General features: G+C 58.2%; 1 protein-coding gene across 5 annotated transcripts; it reads left to right on the top strand.

Annotated features, from left to right (window-relative positions):
* Positions 1-343: 343 nt before the first annotated feature.
* Positions 344-10,031, top strand: ZMIZ2 (zinc finger MIZ-type containing 2). Of its 5 annotated transcripts, none has more exons than XM_024745912.1 (18): positions 344-481; positions 642-756; positions 1,075-1,277; positions 1,521-1,746; positions 1,978-2,241; positions 2,397-2,573; positions 3,248-3,325; positions 3,515-3,683; positions 4,302-4,446; positions 4,523-4,733; positions 5,371-5,476; positions 5,676-5,833; positions 6,476-6,543; positions 6,792-6,860; positions 7,136-7,380; positions 7,874-8,043; positions 8,128-8,367; positions 9,059-10,031. In XM_024745912.1, the coding sequence occupies exons 1-18, from the start codon at positions 432-434 to the stop codon at positions 9,164-9,166; spliced, it is 2,802 nt and encodes a 933-aa protein (XP_024601680.1). In that variant the 5' UTR covers positions 344-431; the 3' UTR covers positions 9,167-10,031. The 5 variants fall into 5 exon arrangements, with proteins under 5 accessions (XP_024601680.1, XP_024601827.1, XP_024601892.1 ...); XM_024746059.1 differs by having other exon boundaries at positions 1,521-1,713; XM_024746124.1 differs by lacking the exon at positions 3,248-3,325.
* The last annotated feature ends 6,768 nt before the right edge of the window (positions 10,032-16,799 follow it).

The raw sequence follows: 16,799 nt of genomic DNA on the forward strand, positions 1-16,799 counted from the left end.
CCCTGGCTTTTATGCGTATCCAGGTTTTCGTGTGGGGGAGGGAGAACGTGGAAAGTTTGGGGGATCAGAAAGTCTGCTTCCAGAACCATTCCGGGGGCTCCAGGTGGCAGGGCCCGGTCAGAAAGGGTCAGTGCTGGCTTCCGGGCTGGGGAGGGCAGAGATCTGCCAGGGTGGGCAGTGCGGTAGGGCCAATGCTGGGCTTCCCTGAGCCCCCTGAGCGGGCCCCCGGGTCCCGGTCTCACCTGCCCTACCCTTCATCGTTGGAGCAGAGGAAGGACGGGGCTTGGTGCTGATAGGGGTCTCCCGGCAGCATCTCCACTGACTTCCTTCCCTCCTGTCCCAGCAGCCAGAGCATCTGAGTCCCACGTAAGCACCAGTGAGGGCTGCTTCCTGCCACCCACAGACCTGGCCTTTAGGCTGCTCCCAAGCCAATGAACCCCATGAACCCCATGAAACCCGCCCTGCCCCCCGCGCCACACGGGTGAGTGGGGTTTCCTGCTGCCCTCCCCGCTCGGGCCCCAGGACACGGGTGGGTGGTAGAGCGGGACCCCTCTGCTCCCAGCCTTCGCTTCTTCCCAGGCGGGGTTCTAGGCACCTGCGGCCTCCTGACCGAGCCTCCCCACCTGCCCCTCTCCTTGTAGTGATGGTCCATTCGCTTATGAGGCGGTGCCTTGGCAACAGAGTGCCACTCAGCCAGCAGGATCGCTGTCCGTGGTCACAACCGTGTGGGGAGTCGGCAACGCGGCACAGAGCCAGGTGAGCCCACACCTGGGCCCCGTCCCGAGGGGCGCCAGAGCCCCCCTCAGATCTCGGAGAAGTGGAGCCAGGGCTTCCTGAGTCTCCCACGTCCTCAGAGACCAGTTCTTCCACACGTGGCGTGGGATCTCCTCCTCCTGTCTTCACCTGGCCTCCACACCCCACCTCTGAGCAGCTGCCCCTCCACTGGGCCACCCTCCCCTCTGCCCCCACCTCCACCCCCTCACCTGCCCAGCCTCTCCTTTCCAGCACTTTAGAACCACGGCATGAAGCAGGTTGTTTGGATGGTGTCCTTTGGTGATTCTTCCTTCCTTGTAGGTTTTGGGGAACCCTATGGGCCCCGCAGGGAGCCCCCCCGGCAGCTCCATGATGCCCGGCATGGCAGGTGGCAGCTCTGCCCTGAACTCCCCGCAGTGCCTGGGACAGCAGGCGTTTGGTGAGGGTGGTGCCAACAAGGGCTACGTGCAGCAAGGGGTGTATGGCCGCGGGGGCTACCCCGGGGGCCCCGGCTTCACCGCTGGGTAAGCAGGACCCCTCCCCTGGCAGGCGTGCTAGGAGCCCTCTGGGGGCGACACTGCTAACTTGCTGGGCGCCTGGGAGCTGTGTGACACTGATGGGTTGAACGTTGCGTCTCTGCGGCTCCTGCTGGCTCCCACACTAACGAGGGGGGTGTGTGGGAAAGAATGGGGCTCCCCTCGGGTGCTGTGTACCCCCCGGGAGATGGCAGGGGAGCACCTCTGAGCTGAGCCGTCTGTCTGTTACAGGTATGCGGGCGGCCCGGGGGGGCCGGGGGGCCTGGGCCTTCCCTCACACGCCACACGGCCCTCCACTGACTTCACTCAAGCAGCGGCGGCTGCTGCCGTGGCTGCTGCTGCCGCCACGGCCATGGCCACAGCCACGGCCACCGTGGCCGCCCTCCAGGAGAAGCAGAGCCAGGAGCTGAGCCAGTACGGAGCGGTGAGGCCCCGCAGCTCCTCCTGTGCGGCCCGTGTGCGTTGGTGCAGAAGGCAGGGTCTTGTCAGGCAGCCAGGATTGAGGCCCTGGGGACACGCACGCTGTGTGCTGGGGCCAATAAAGATGAGGCGGGAAAGGAGTGGGGAGCTGAGGGGAGAGGACCCAGGCCAGGGGGGGCGAGGGGGAGCCTGCCTGCAGGGGGTGGGCACAAGGCTGGCACCCACAGCGGTGGGTAAGGCCTGGATGGTTCCTCTCTTCTCTTCCCAGATGGGGGCCGGACAGTCTTTTAACAGCCAGTTCCTGCAGCACGGTGGTCCCCGGGGGCCCAGTGTCCCCAGCAGCATGAACCCTGCCAGCGTGGGAGGGCTGATGGGCCCCTCCGGCATGAGCCCCATGGGCATGAACCCCACCCGAGCAGCGGGCCTGGCGCCCCTATATGCGGGGCAGCGCCTGCCCCAGCACGGGTACCCTGGGCCCCCCCAGGCCCAGCCCCTGCCCCGACAGGGCGTCAAGAGAGCCTACTCCAGTGAGGTGAGTGGTCAGGCCCCCCACCCCAAGCGCCCTCAGAGCCGTTGTGTGGAGGGAGAGTCGGCTGTGCCTGACAGGGCGGGTACCGCCCTCCCTCCCCGGGAACGGGCTTCCCCAGCACCTCTTCTCCTGGCCATTTTGCCTCTTTCCTCCTTCAGGTGTATCCCGGGCAGCAGTACCTGCCAGGAGGCCAGTACACACCCGCCGCCACCCAGTACGCGCCTGGCCCCGGGCAGCCCCCCGCCCCGTCCTCCTACCCTGGGCACAGGCTGCCCCTGCAGCAGGGCGCGGGCCAGTCCCTGTCCACCCCCAGCCCCGCGGGACTGCACTACAAGGTAGGGCCGCTTCTCCCGGGCCTCTGCAGCCCCTGCTGGCCCACGCCAAGCCCTGTGGGACACAGGCGGACCTTGAGGCAGCCGGGGCTGGCGAGTGGGCTCGCGTGTGCTTGGGTGGCCGAGCAACCAGAAGCTTCCCGGGGGCCCTGATCAGCGTAGGGCAGCTCCCAGGAGGGGAGTCCAGGTACGAAAGGCCCCTCTGTGAGATTCAGTGTATGGAGCAGCAGGCAGGCACCCACGCCACCAGCGTGTCCTTTAGGGACAGTGTCCCCATCCCCTCTGCTTGCTGCAGAGAAGCCCAGCAAGGGGACAGGCCAGAGGGGCCAGGAGCTCGTGAGGGGAGGGGCCCGAGCGATAAGAGTGCCGCTGGAGGGCGGAGAGGAGGTGTGTGTACCTGTGTCCTTTCAGCCTCTCTGTGGCTTCATCGTAAACCTCTCTGATGCGTGAGGTCAGCTCTTTTTCTGTAGTGGTCATTCTTAAAATTATGAAATCAGCACGTGCTCCCTGTAGATTATTTAGAAGACACGAAAAGTGTATAAAGAAGAAAGAAGCCAACACCCGTGTGTGTGGTGGGCCCCCCTGTCCCCAGCCCTCTCCTAGGGTCAAGTCCAGGACCCTGTGAGCGCTCAGGGGCAGGCGGCAGTCCCAGGCACACGCGGTTTTCTCTCCTGCAGCCCGCAGAGCAGTTCAGCGGGCAGGGTGCCAGCTTCAACGGGGGGAGCGTCAGCTACAGCCAGCCCAGCCTGAGTGGGGTATGGGCGGCGGGGCAGGCGGGCAGGCGGGCGGGAGGCTCATGGGGTGGGTGCCCGGAGAGAGGGCGCCCAGGCAGGAGGAAGCGTGGACTCCCTGCCCGTTCCTGGTCTGACCGTTCCCATTGGGTGCTCCAAGAACAAACTCTACCCCTACACCACTCCACCTTGACTGTTTGCTCAACCCCACAGCCCGCCCGTTCCATCCCCGGCTACCCCAGCTCCCCACTGCCAGGGAGCCCCACGCCGCCCATGACCCCCGGCAGCAGCATCCCCTACATGTCCACCAGCCAGGAGGTCAAGTCGCCCTTCCTGCCTGACCTCAAGCCCAGCGTGAGCAGCTTGCACCCGTCACCACCCGGTGAGTGAGGTCTGCTCTCAGGACAGATGGGCAGGGCTCCAGAGAGTCCTGCAGGGACCTTGGCGGGGGCGGTGGGGGGCCTTCACCTGCATTTTCTATTAATGGATCTCTTTGCAAATCCATTTGAAGCATCCATCTTCTCTGTAGAAAAATAGCCATGTGCACAGTTTTGTGTATGGTTTCAGGGGCCCCCTGAAGCCCACTTCTGGTTAAGACCTGCTTTCCGGGAGACCACTGCAGCAGCAGTTGGGGGTCCTAAAACCCTAGCTTGAGCACTAGGGTGACAGCAGGTGGCCCGTTCGTACCTCTTCTGCCTCCTACCCCCTCTGAAAGCACCAGAGGCGCCATCTTTTTGGGTTGGTGGGGCATATTCTCCAGTCATGATTCAGGGATCTTCTCGGGGCTCCTACTGGAGCAGGACAGAATGGCGGGACACCAAGATCTGTTCCCGTTGGAGGTGGAGGCCGAGCCCAGGGTCCCAGGAGAGATGCTGCCCAAGCCCCAGCCCCATGGAAGGGGAGGAGGGGCCACGGCCCCCGCGATGGGGCGGGGGCAGGCCGCTCGGCCTGGTGGCCATCCTGTAGGTGGCCTGTTCACACCGGCATGGCCTGCTTCCAGGCAGCGGCCCCTGTGACGAGCTGCGGCTGACTTTCCCCGTGCGGGACGGGGTGGTCCTGGAGCCCTTCCGCCTGCAGCACAACCTGGCCGTGAGCAATCACGCTTTCCAGCTCCGTGACTCCGTCTACAAGACCCTGATGCTGAGGTGAGTGGGCGCCTGCCCCCAGCTTGCAGCCCCTCGCACCGCCCCCTCACTCTCAGCATCCATCCTTCCCGTGCAGGCCGGACCTGGAGCTGCAGTTCAAGTGCTACCACCACGAGGACCGGCAGATGAACACCAACTGGCCGGCCTCGGTGCAGGTCAGCGTCAACGCCACCCCGCTCACCATCGAGCGCGGCGACAACAAGACCTCCCACAAGCCCCTCTACCTGAAGCACGTGTGCCAGCCGGGCCGCAACACCATCCAGATCACCGTCACGGCCTGCTGCTGCGTGAGTGCCCTCCGCGGGGCTGGGTTGGGGGCGTCATGGCTAGAGAAAAAGGCACTGGCTCTCCTCCTAACCATCCTGGGCCTTGTAAGTAAAGGATCTCATAAAAATGCCCTTGCTGCTTTCGGGTTAGGTTCGGTGACTAAATTTGATGCTCATGTTAATTATGTAAGGGAAACTAGCTGGGCCTGCCTCTTCCCTGGAGGAAGCTCACAGGGCCCTGAGTCCCAGCTGACCCTGAGTCTTTGTTAAGGAGTCGTTCAGGTTCCAGCAGGCTCCGGATCCAGGACTAGAAGAGGCAGGATGCACTTAGCTGCACAGCACTGATCAGCCCGGGTGGGAGGGGGCAGAGGCGGGCAGCCCCGATGCGGTTCTGGGATGTTTTCACTTGGACCAGCGTGGATAAAGGTGGATGCTGTAGGCAGGGCACATTCAGGAGCCTCTCAGATAATTGTGTTCCGACAGAGAGGCCGTGGTTGGTGCAGACACACAGTGAGCTTTCCAGATAGGTGTGGGCCTGGTCCCCTGGGCTCCCCGGGGAGGGGCAGCAGGTGGCCTGCCTGTGCGTTAGCAACAAGAGAACGGGCCTGCGCTGCGCCTCCCCGGGCCACGTCCCGCTGACCGGGTCCTCCTGTTGCAGTCCCACCTCTTCGTGCTGCAGCTGGTGCACCGGCCGTCCGTCCGCTCGGTGCTGCAGGGTCTCCTCAAGAAGCGCCTCCTACCTGCCGAGCACTGCATCACCAAGAGTGAGTGGCCCTTGCTTTCCTTGGCCCCAGGCAGCCGGCCCCATGACAGACAAGGCCGCCTTCTCTGGGGTGGGGGTGGGGGCTGCGTGCAGAGAGCAGCAGTCAGCCCTGGAACGCCCCTCGGAGGTGCTGAGCCAGCAGTGGCCGGGTCCCGCTTGGCGGCCCTCACCCACGTCCTCCTTTCCCCTGTCGATGTCAGTAAAGCGGAACTTCAGCAGCGGCACCATCCCTGGCACCCCTGGGCCCAACGGAGAGGACGGGGTGGAGCAGACGGCCATCAAGGTGTCTCTCAAGTGCCCCATCACCTTCCGCAGGATCCAGCTCCCTGCCCGAGGCCATGACTGTCGCCACATTCAGGTAGGTGGCCACTGCAGAGCTTTGCCAGAACTTCCGTTGCCCTTTAACTGTGTTCAGCGGGAGTGGCCTCTGAGCACCTCGGCTGGCAGGTGACAGGACAGGCCGGCCAGTGGGCAGGTGGCCTGGCTCCCCTGTCTTCTCCCCTCAGACTGGGCTTTTGTTTCTTCTAACATTATTCTAAGCGTAACAGCCGTTTTACTGCGTTCTCGGGGCTCCGATTTTAAACGGCACCCTGGATGCAGGGCGCTGTCCTCTCCCCGCCCTGCCCCCAGGAGCAGAAACGCTCTGCGTGCAGACAAGTACGTACACACACACCCTCCACCACCCACCCCCCGCCCACCTTTTGGTGACATAAACGGTAAACATCGCTCTGCATCATGTTTTTCCTCCACACCACATCCTGGAAGTCATTCCCTGACTGGGCACAGCTGCCCAGTTCTTGCTTTGGCCACACGTCATTCCCAGGGAGGGCTGCGTAGGCTGTCCCGTCTCTTACGTCTGTTAGGATGATGCCGTGGTAAAAGCCTGGGAGCCGAGCCTTCTCACACAGGCAGTAAATAAGCCCCAAGTTCCTGAAACCACAGAGCATGGCCGGGTTGCCCCGGCCCCAGTGTGAGGAACTGTCTCGCCCTTTCTCTGCAGTGCTTTGACCTGGAGTCCTATTTACAGCTCAACTGTGAGCGAGGGACCTGGAGGTGCCCTGTGTGCAAGTGAGTGTGTCAGAGACGGTCCCCACGGCTCTGGGGGCGGGTGGCACTTTCTCTGAGGCTGTTAATGGGCGTTTCCTTCCACAAGCCAGGTGTGGGGCTCACAGCACAGGCTAGGAGGGATGAAGTGGCTCAGGGCAGCGACGTCACGCAGGGTTACCTCACACCGGGGGCTGAGACATGACAGGGCCTGTGCCCGGGAAGAGGTTGGGCCAGCCCTCTGAGCTGTGTGTCCCCTTGGTTTTCTACAGCAAGACGGCATTGCTGGAGGGCCTGGAGGTGGACCAGTACATGCTGGGCATCCTCATTTACATTCAGAAGTGAGTCTCCTTTCCTGCAACCCCAGCATCTTTGGTCAGCAGAGGGCAGGCAGCCCTGGGACAGGTGGGGAGACACCCCATGCTGATCCAGCGTGGAGCGGGCTCGACTCCAGGCCGTGGATGGAATCCACATCCGACCCAGGCCCGCAGCCCACAAGCACGTGGAACGTGCTGGGTGGCCACGAGCATTTGAGTGGGAGGTCTGCCTAAAAATGGCCCAGGGCCAGGAGAGGCAGCAGGACAGGTGGTGACCAGCCGTGCATGTCCCCGCCCAGCTCTGACTACGAGGAGATCACCATCGACCCCACGTGCAGCTGGAAGCCAGTGCCTGTGAAGCCTGACGTGCACGTCAAGGAGGAGCCGGACGGGCCGGCGTTGAAGCGCTGCCGCACCGTGAGCCCCGCCCACGTGCTCATGCCCAGCGTGATGGAGATGATCGCTGCCCTGGGCCCTGGGGCCGCGCCCTTCGCCCCCGTCCAGCCCCCCTCAGCCCCAGCCGCCGGTGATTACCCCAGCCAGGGTGAGTACAGGGGGCTTGCCCTAGAAACAGACGGCCCTGGGCAAATGATCCGTCCTCTCCCACCAGTCTGCTGCCTGTGGACGTGTCACTCCGAGGGCCGCGAGCCTGGGGGCCTGGTTGGGGACTTGGTGGCATAGGTGCAGCCTCGGCCGAGCCGGCGGGGATGGGCAGCAGGGCCTCCGGCTGCAGCTGCACGCACCTCCCCAGTGGTCTGGAACGAAGGTCTGTGCCGGCACACTTCATGGACCGGCCCCGTCCGACCACGCGTGCGGGAGTGTCTGGGTGCGGTGGGTCCCATTCCTGTCCCCTCGCAGCCTCCTGGCAGTGTCATCAGCCAGTTCCCCTAGCAGCAATGAGAAGAAATGCCCTTTGCCGAGTAGCAACTTCCATAAAGTCAGACGTTATCTGGGCGAGCTCAGTGAGTCCTGCCCACGCTGTGGCTGGCCTGTTTCCGTGCTCTACCGGCATGAGCCCCCTGGCTCTCCTCTCTCAGGTTCCAGCTTCCTGGGACCCGGGACGTTCCCCGACTCCTTCCCGCCCACCACGCCCAGCACCCCGACCCTTGCTGAGTTCACCCCGGGGCCCCCCCCTGTCTCCTATCAATCCGACATTCCCAGCAGCCTCCTGACACCGGAGAGATCTGCCCCCTGCCTCCCAGGCCAGGTCAGTGCCAAGGCGGGGGGCTGACGAGCTGTCCACCCAGAGAGCCCCTGGGCCGTTTTACTAGGTTCTTCTCTCCTCCTTCAGATGGCACCAGCGGGTCACCTGGACCCGGCCCATAACCCTGGGCCTCCGGGGCTGCACGCCGCCAACCTTGGAGGCCCCTCAGGGCCCCAGCTGCACCATCCAAACCCTCCCCCGGCATCCCGGCAGCCCCTGGGCCCGGTGAATTCGGGTCCCATCGGTGAGCTGGCCTTCAGTGCTGCCACAGGCATGATGGGGCCCCCCGTGTCTGGGGCAGGGGAGGCCCCGGAACCGGGCCTGGACGTGAGTACTGGGCCCCGTGCTGGGGAGCATTTGGAGCCGGGGCTGGGGTGTGGCTTATCTGTCATCCCAGGGTCCACATGCTTCATAGAAGGGAGGACAGTGATACCACCGTGACTTCCAGACGCAGGGAGAGCTGGTCGGGTGACGTCAGCGCTTTTGTTGACGAGTGTGAGGTATCCAGAGTAGCTGTGGGTGATTGTGTCCAGACATCTGGCCCTGGGGACCTGGGTGCCACTGTGGCATGGGCAGAGTCCCCGAGAAGACTTGGCTTGTAGCTGGTGACCCTGGCCTTAGGGTCTGATTTGACCTGTCTGACTCACAGGTGGTATGTGAGCCAGAATCAGTGCAAAAAAGACAGGTGACTGTCCCTTGACCATGATAAATGAATACAAAGTTCAACGTGAAAAAATGTAGAAAGCACAGCTCAAAGCAGAAAATCCCAGGGAGTGGGATCCCACCTTCTGCATTCGCCCTGTTCACGTCAGGGACCCCTCACGGTGCTGGGTGTCCCATGTTGTCCTTGAACAGCTTGTCACAAATGATGCCTGGTCACAGAGCAGTCTTTCGCTGGAAGAGCCCCTGCGCAGAGCAGGCTGAGGGGCTCCAGTGCCAGCCTGTGTCGGGGAGAGGGGTGTGCCGCATCCTGGCTGGGGACCCAGGCCCAAAGCTGGCGGGTTTGCTTTGTCCTCAGCTGCTCCCAGAACTGACTAACCCTGACGAGCTGCTGTCCTACCTGGGCCCACCCGACCTCCCCACAAACAGCAATGACGACCTGCTCTCTCTCTTCGAGAACAACTGATCCTGTTGACCACCTGGCCGACGGGGACATGCCCGCAGATGTCACACACCCTTCTCTCCAGCCCGGCCCCCCCGACACCAGCGGCCCTCCCCACACGTACACCTGGAGCCAGGATGCGCCCTGACGCCTGGCCCTGGAGGCTGGAGGCGGCCCTGCACTGGCTGGGAGGGGACCCCTGGGCGGTGGTGCTCGCTGGCCCAGTTTGCAGCTGCAGAACTGTTTTTGATGAGATCCCCAGCCCCGCCCTTGTCCCTGCCCCGTCCGCACCCCACCCATGCTTGTCCAGCCCTGCCTGGTTCATGCACACCTGCTGCCCCTGACCCCCTGACCCCTGCCTGCTCTCACCGGCCTGCATCTTGTCCAGCGTTGACCTTTTTACTTCAATGACCCCTTGGCCCTGGGCCGGTGAGGAGCGGGGCTGCTCTGTCCCGGGGCCCCGTGTCGCCCAGCCTCCTGTGGCAGGGGCTGGGGGCGTCCCTCCTCCCACCCGAGGCTTCAGGCTGATGCTGGGGGTGGGGCCTCTACAGCACAGCAGTGTACCTAGTGTAGAAATGCTGACAGATGTAGGGTGGCTGGGCCTCTGTGCAGCCGGGGGCTCCTGCCCTGGCCGTGTGCAGATGGGGGCGGGGGGGGGGGGCGGCCGCAAGCTCCCTCCTGCTGGAGGCAGGACTCGGACTCGGCTCCCCCAAGTTCCCCTTCTCTGTGAAAGTGAAGAATTGGTCTCGCTGTGTTTTTTAAAACCACACCTCTCCCGTGTCCACCCTGGGGCCACGCCAGGTGGGGGAGGAGCCGCCGCACTGCAGGTGCAGGGCTGAGCTGTGTCCCCTGTCCGCCCGTCTCTATTAAAGGACTCCCTCGTGGTGGACCTGGTGAGTCCCTCCTTCCTGCTCCACCTGCGTCCTGCGCCTGGGCGGGGCTCCCTGCTCCAAGCCAAGGCCCAGCTGTTCACAACCCCGGGTAAATTTCCTTGTCCCTGGAATTTCCCAAGTTGGCTTTGGCAGGAGAGCTGTTTGGTGAAGTGTCACCAGGGCTGGGAGACGCATCTGCCACCACGTCACTGTGTGGGCTTGCCTCAGGCAGGGAGCCAGCTATGGGGCCAGAGGCCTCAGGAGGGGCCGGACCAAGTGCCTTCGTCTGTGTGCTAGCTGCCTGAGCCTCCCTGAGGGCCTTCCTGTCCAGCAGAAAAGGCTTATGTGTCCCATGGGGGAGGAGGGAGGGCGCCCCCGGACACCTGCCGCCGGGGGGAGCGTCCGGTGTGGGCGGGTTCCACGTTGCCTGCTGACATCTTGGAACCCCAGGTGTGGGCCTTCCTGTCCCTCTGCAGCCTTGCTTCTGGCTTTTCTGGCTGAGGGAACGGAAGTGGAGAGAGGCTGAGGGAGGAACGGCGCCCCCAGTGCTGCAGGGAGCAAAGAGGCAGGTCCCGGGGTTTGCCCAGAAGCCCAGACCCAGCAGAGTCCACCCCCAGGGGGTGGGGGGCTCCTTTCTGGGGGATGTTAGGCACAGCTGGAAGCGCTGTCCCACTGTGTGGGGCAGCTGTGCACCCTTGGCCTGTGATGTGCTGGGTAGAGTGGAGAGATCAGGAGATGGGCTGCTCGGGCTACACCCACAGAGAGGTCGGGAAAGGTCTGAGGGGCACCTCAGCCCCGATGTCACCGTGGCCACCTCAAACAGTGAGGGATGAAAGCAAGGTGTGGGGAGTTCACGTGGTGTGATGCCGTTTTTATAAAGCGCAACACTAGGTCTGCATTTCATGGGATCTGCACACGTGCAACAGGAAGGAAAGCAAGGCGGTCAACACAGTGGCCACAGTGCTCCCTGTGGGGACAGCACAGGGGTGCATCTGGGGAGAGTGACAGTGGCAGTGGTGTTCTGACCCTCAAGGGGAGTGGTGGTTTCACGGGTGTTCACCTTATGCTTCGTGCTATATGTCCTTACGAACGTACCAAATATGCAACTTAAAAAGCTAACTAGGCCTGACAGACACACAGAACACCCAGCAACAGCAGAATACACGTTATTTTTAAGTGTATGTGGGACGTTCTCCAGGAGAGACCACACGTTAGGCCACAAAACAAGCCTCAATAAATTACCAAGATTGAAATCATACAAAGTACCTACTCTGACCACAGTGGAATGAAGCTAGATAAGAGAAGGGAAACGAAAACTCACAAATGTGTGTAAATGAACACACTTCAACAGTCAGAGGGTCAAAGGAGAAATCACAAATAAATTACAAGATAAAACACTACACACCAAAATCTGAAACACAATGAAAGCAGTGGTAAAGAGGGAAATTTATAGCTGTAAACGTCTATATTTAAAAAGAGGGACTTCCCTGGTGGTCCAGTGGCTAGGACTCCATGCTCCCATGCCTGGGGCTAAGGTTGGATCCCTGGTCAGGGAGCTAGATCCCACGTGCTGTGGCTGGGGGTTCGCATGCCCAAGTAAAGAGTCTGCATGCCGCAACTAAGACCCAGCACAGCTGAATGAATGAATGAATACTACAAAAAAAGAAGTAGCAAAAAAGAACTCAGTTAACCTAACTAGGACTGAAGGCAGTAGAAAAAAGAAACTAAATCCAGAGCTTGCAGAAGGAAATAACTATTAAACAGAGGGAATAGGAAGACAATAGAGAATCAACGTAAGCAAAAGTTGTTTCTTTGAAAAGCAACAGAATGAAGAAAGCTTTAAGCTAGATTGACTAAAGGAAAAGAAACAAATGACGTTAAACGGATAAGAGAATACTATGAACAATCGTGCACCAACAAATTAGATAACTTAGATGAAATGGACTAATTCCGAGAAATACAAATTACCAAAACTGACCCAGCAAGAAACCGAAAATATGAACAGACCTACAAGTAAGGAGATTGAATCAATAATCAAACCTCCCCCAACACAGAAAAGTCTGGGACCAGATGCCTTCATGGGTGAATTCTACCATTTAAAGGCTTATACCAATCTTTATCCCACTCTTGTAAACACTGCAGAGGAGGGAATACTTCCTGAGCGTTTCTTCTCGGCAGCTCCCTGCCAGCAGCACTGCCATGTTCCTGGCCTTCTCTCGCTCCAGGCTCGGTGGCCTGTGTCCTCTCCCTGCAGCAAGGGGCTGCCACCCCTGCCCCCTTAGCTCTACCCCCTGCAGCCCTGTCCTCCTTAACAACCTTTCAAGCTTGGGTGGCCCCTGAGACCATTCATCCTGCCTGCCGCGGGTTCTACGAGAGAAGCAGGGACATCACGGCAATGGCTGGAGGGAGAAGTCTCTAGACAGGATCAAGGGAATGTTTCATGGGCCCAGGGACTGCTGAAGCCTTTTTTCTTTTCTTTTTCTTACTGTTTAACCTTTTGTGTTGGGAGTCATTGGCCACTGGCCTGATCCACTTTTTTAAGCTGACATACAGAACTGAGTTCTGTAAGGTCAATACACCTGTGGAACTGCTGTCCAGGTGAAGACAGATGTTTCCACCGTTCCCCCCACCCCCTCAGCTACTGCTGCTCTGGCCTCTATCACCAGAGGTGAATTTGGCCTGGTCTTGAACCTGATATAAGTGAATCATAGGTCTGCACCCCTGGGTTAACTGACCCTTAAAGCTCATGTTTTTATTTTCATTTAACTGTAAGTTGTTCCTAGTTATGACTAGCAGTGATTAACACTGCTCCCCAGCCTCCGACACCCAACTCTTTCTGGCCAGGGTGCTCCTCGGCTGAAACCCTCTCCATGGGGTGTTAGCCACGACCCAGGTTGCAAGTGACCATGACCCACTCGGGACCATCTTGGGGCAAATTATGGACAAAAAGACCAAAAAAAAAAAAAACCCAACTGCCACTTCTGAAGAGCCAGGAGCAAAAACGGTGTCAGAAGCAAAAGCAGGGTACTGTGCGTGCCCCCTGCGCACAGCACCACCAAAAGGGTGGGCAAACCACCTAAGCTGGACCCCTGGACACACCCCTACCCTCACCCCATGTAAGGAACCAGCTTGGCCCCGCCTGGGGGAGCGGGCATGGGAAACTGTTCCTTGTTCTCTCTCCCCCCTGCTGCAGCAGGGGCCCCAGTAAAGCCTTGCCTGAATTTCTTGTCTGGCCTCTGGTCAATTGCTATTGATTGGGGAAGGCCAAGAACCTGGTCAGTGTCGGGGACAGCTGGACATGGGCAGGCACACCCCAGGATGGCATTCCTCCCCTTTCTGAAAGGTTTGTTCTCTAGACCTGAGCTTCCAAGCCTGGCTCAAGTTGACTCACCACAGAAAGGCACTGACCGTCTGTTTGCTTTCCGGTCTGGCTCTGGTTGGCTCAGCTAGGGGGGCCCCCGTGACTAGAGTGGGATCATGAGCACTTCCTGAGAGAGGGGGTCTGTTTTCAGAAGGGGGTGCAGGTGGCCCCCAGGTGCCCCAGGATGAGGTCCACATTCCTTAGCCCAAAGCCAGACCAGCCTGGCCTCACCTCCTCCAGCCAGGCTTCCCGGCCACAGAGACCAGCACCTCTGCCTCCCCACTCCCCACCCCGTCTGAAGATTTCCAGGTTTCTCAGTGTCTTACCCTAGCTCAGGCTTTGGTTGAACTGCCCCTTCCCCAGGGAGCTCTCTGTTTCCAGAATGAGTCGGAGCCTCTTGCTCTGGCCGTGGCTCACCTGTGGGTTGCTGTCATGGTCCCCATTGTAGCTGATCAATTACAGACAATTATAGTTTATCTTTGTGAAGTTAAAACATAGTACAGTGAACATCCACACCACCTTTGGATTAACCAACTGTCAATATTTTGCCCTGTTGCTTTACTGTTCCCTCTCACTCCCTCCATATATCTGTGTTTTTTTAATGCACACACTCGCTTTTTTTGTTGCCAGCTTCAGAAAGTAAGTTGCAGAGAGACACTTCATCCCTACTTTTTTTTTTTTTTTTTGGCCACACCATGCAGGATGCAGGATCTTAGTTCCCCTACCGGGGATCAAACCCATGCCCCCTGCAGTGGAAGCGCAGAGTCCTAACCAGTGGACTGCCAGGGAAGTCCCCACACTTCATCTCTAAATACTTCAGCACACATCTTGGAAAAACAAGAATGTTCTGTTATAAACACGTTACCATTATCACACCTAAGAAAACGAATGGTAATTCCATAGCTTCACCTATTATATTCAAAGGTCCCATTTGTCCTAAAATGCCTTTTATCACTTCTTTTTTTTTGCAATCTGGGATTCCATCAAGGTTCACTTTTGCAACTGGTTATTAGTCTCATTCAATCTAGAACAGTCTTTGGCCTTTTTTTCCCCCTTACATTGATTTTTTTTTTTTTTTTAACAGTTCAGTCAAGTCACCTTATAGAATGTCCCACATTCACCTGGTTGTTCCCTCCTGGCATTGTTCACTTTCTCCTTTATCCCCTGTGTGTCCTGTCACTTACAAGGGAAGTCTAGAGCGTGGTTAAACATTCTTGGTCAGAGGAGATCATATAAGTTTTTAATTTGTTTTCCCCATGAGACAGTGAACTCCATGAGGGCAGGGAGCAGATCTCTCCTGTGTCCTGGATTATTCCGGTGCCCAAAACATTTGTCAGAGAGATTAAGGCAGGAACGAATGGGGTGGATGCAAAGCTGTCTTCCGGAGGTACATGCAGCCTGGCCCATTCTCCCCGAGGGCCGCCGCGTCTGCCCACCGCCAAGCGCCTCGCAAGCACGCAGAGCTTCTGCCGGCATCTTCTCCACTCAGCTTGTGACTGTCCCCTGCTAGGGAATGTGCCCTGCAGGACCACTCTAGGACACTCAGCAGGTGTCCAGAAGAGCATTTGCTGGTTTGATTGAGGAAGAGTTCGGCCATCTGCTTCGATGGCTGGTGGCAGAGCTAGATCTGGGCACAGTGACCCTGCTCTCTAGCTGGACCCCTACCCGCCCCCCCACAGAAGCGGCTCCCCTCCCAGCTCCTCTGCAGCTCCTCGTGGCCCCCTTTGGGTGCTGGGACACTGGCTGACTGCGACGAGGCCACCTTCTCCATACTGCTCTTCCTTCCTGTGGCTGGATGTGGATGGTGGTCAGGATTTGACCACGAGGTGGAGCGGGGTGGCGCAAGCTCTGGTAACGCCAACTGGACTGGAGAACCGACCCTGCTGATGTCAAAACAGGTCCATGTGGCCGGAGCCAGCGTTGTGTGGTATTTTCTGTCTATAGCCAAAACTCCTCCTGACTGAGCCCGCACAGGACCACAGAGCCCGAGGTTTCTGGCGGCTGGTGTCGGTCTGCTCTTTTCTCCCCCAACCTATCCGCAGGAGCCCAAGACAGCAGAGGCCTCGGTGGAGAAGCCGTCACCTGCCAACAGTGTCACCGTCTGCTTGACTTCCTTGCAACATGAGCAGGAAACACTGCTTTTGTACAGTAAATACACACTCATGATAAAAAATAAAACACGAAAGTGACAGGAACCCTCATTCATTGCTGGTGCGAATGCAAAATGGTCCATCCACTTTGGAAGACAGTTTGGTGGTTTCTTATAAAACTCAACATACTCTTACCATACAATCCAGCAGCTGGGCTCCCTGTTTTTTTTTTTTTTTAATTTTTTTGGCCACATGGCACACAGGATCTTCGTTCCCCAACCAGGGATCGAACCCTTGCCTGCTGCAGTGGAAGCACGCAGTCTTAACCGCTGGACTGCAAGGAAGTCCCCGGGCTCCTTGGTATTTACACAAAGGAGTGGAAAATTTATGTCCACACGAAAACCTGCACACAGATGTTTATAGCAGCTTTATTCATAATTGCCAAAATCTGGAAGCCACCAAGATGCCCTTCAATAGGTGAAGAGATAAATAAACTGTGGTACAACCAGACAATGGAATATTATTCAGCACTAAAAAGAAACGAGCTGTCTGTTGTACACCAGTAACTTTTGTTAGGTTGCACGTCAATTATGCTTCAATAAAAAAATTTAAAAAGACGTAGAGGAACCTTAAATGCATAGTACTAGGTGAAAGAAGCCAATCTGAAAAGAATACATACTGTATAATTCTAACTATATGACATTCTGGAAAAGGCAAAACTATGGAGACAGTAAAAAGATCAGTGGTTGCCAGGAGTTGGGGGCTGAAAGATAACAGGTGGAGCACAGAGGATTTTTAGGGCAGTGAAAATACTCTGCGTGATACTGTAATGGTGGGTACATGCCATTATACATTTGTCAAAACCTACAGAATGCATCGATACAACACTGAGAGAACCCTAATGTAAACGGCGGGTTTGGGTGGCTATAATGTGTCAGTGTAGTTTCATCGATTGTAACAAATGCACCACTCTGGTGGGGGATGATGATAATGGGGGAGGTTGGCCAGGGGCAGGGGTGGGGAACAGGGGATATATGGGAAATATCTGTACTTTCTCCTTAATTTCCCTATAAGCCTAAAAACTGTTCTTAAAAAAGTTTCTTTTTAAAAAGTCTGTTAAACAATTGGTACCTTACATATTATTTGTAAATACAATTCTTAATTATTGTTACTGACTTTAAAAGAAACAAACAGCCTAAACAGGTGGAAAGCAGGAAGGACCCCTATACGGTCTGCCAGAAGTCCTCCGTGTGCATGGAGTCCAGGAAGACATCTGCTGTGTCTACTCAGAGTCTGGAGTCCTGCCCAAGCGGCCTCGTTGCATTATAAGGTCA

Source organism: Neophocaena asiaeorientalis, unplaced genomic scaffold (assembly GCF_003031525.2).
Source record: "Neophocaena asiaeorientalis asiaeorientalis breed wild unplaced genomic scaffold, Neophocaena_asiaeorientalis_V1.1 scaffold137, whole genome shotgun sequence".
Taxonomy (NCBI): Eukaryota; Metazoa; Chordata; class Mammalia; order Artiodactyla; family Phocoenidae; genus Neophocaena; species Neophocaena asiaeorientalis.

What these genes read in the sequence shown, in the direction of transcription:
- ZMIZ2 (XM_024745912.1), top strand. Translation starts at nt 432, where the DNA reads ATGAACCCCATGAACCCCATGAAACCCGCCCTGCCCCCCGCGCCACAC. An exon ending in TACAAGACCCTGATGCTGAG is followed by an intron (nt 4,447 to 4,522) that starts GTGAGTGGGCGC and finishes CTTCCCGTGCAG; the next exon opens with GCCGGACCTGGAGCTGCAGT. An exon ending in ATGACTGTCGCCACATTCAG is followed by an intron (nt 5,834 to 6,475) that starts GTAGGTGGCCAC and finishes CTTTCTCTGCAG; the next exon opens with TGCTTTGACCTGGAGTCCTA.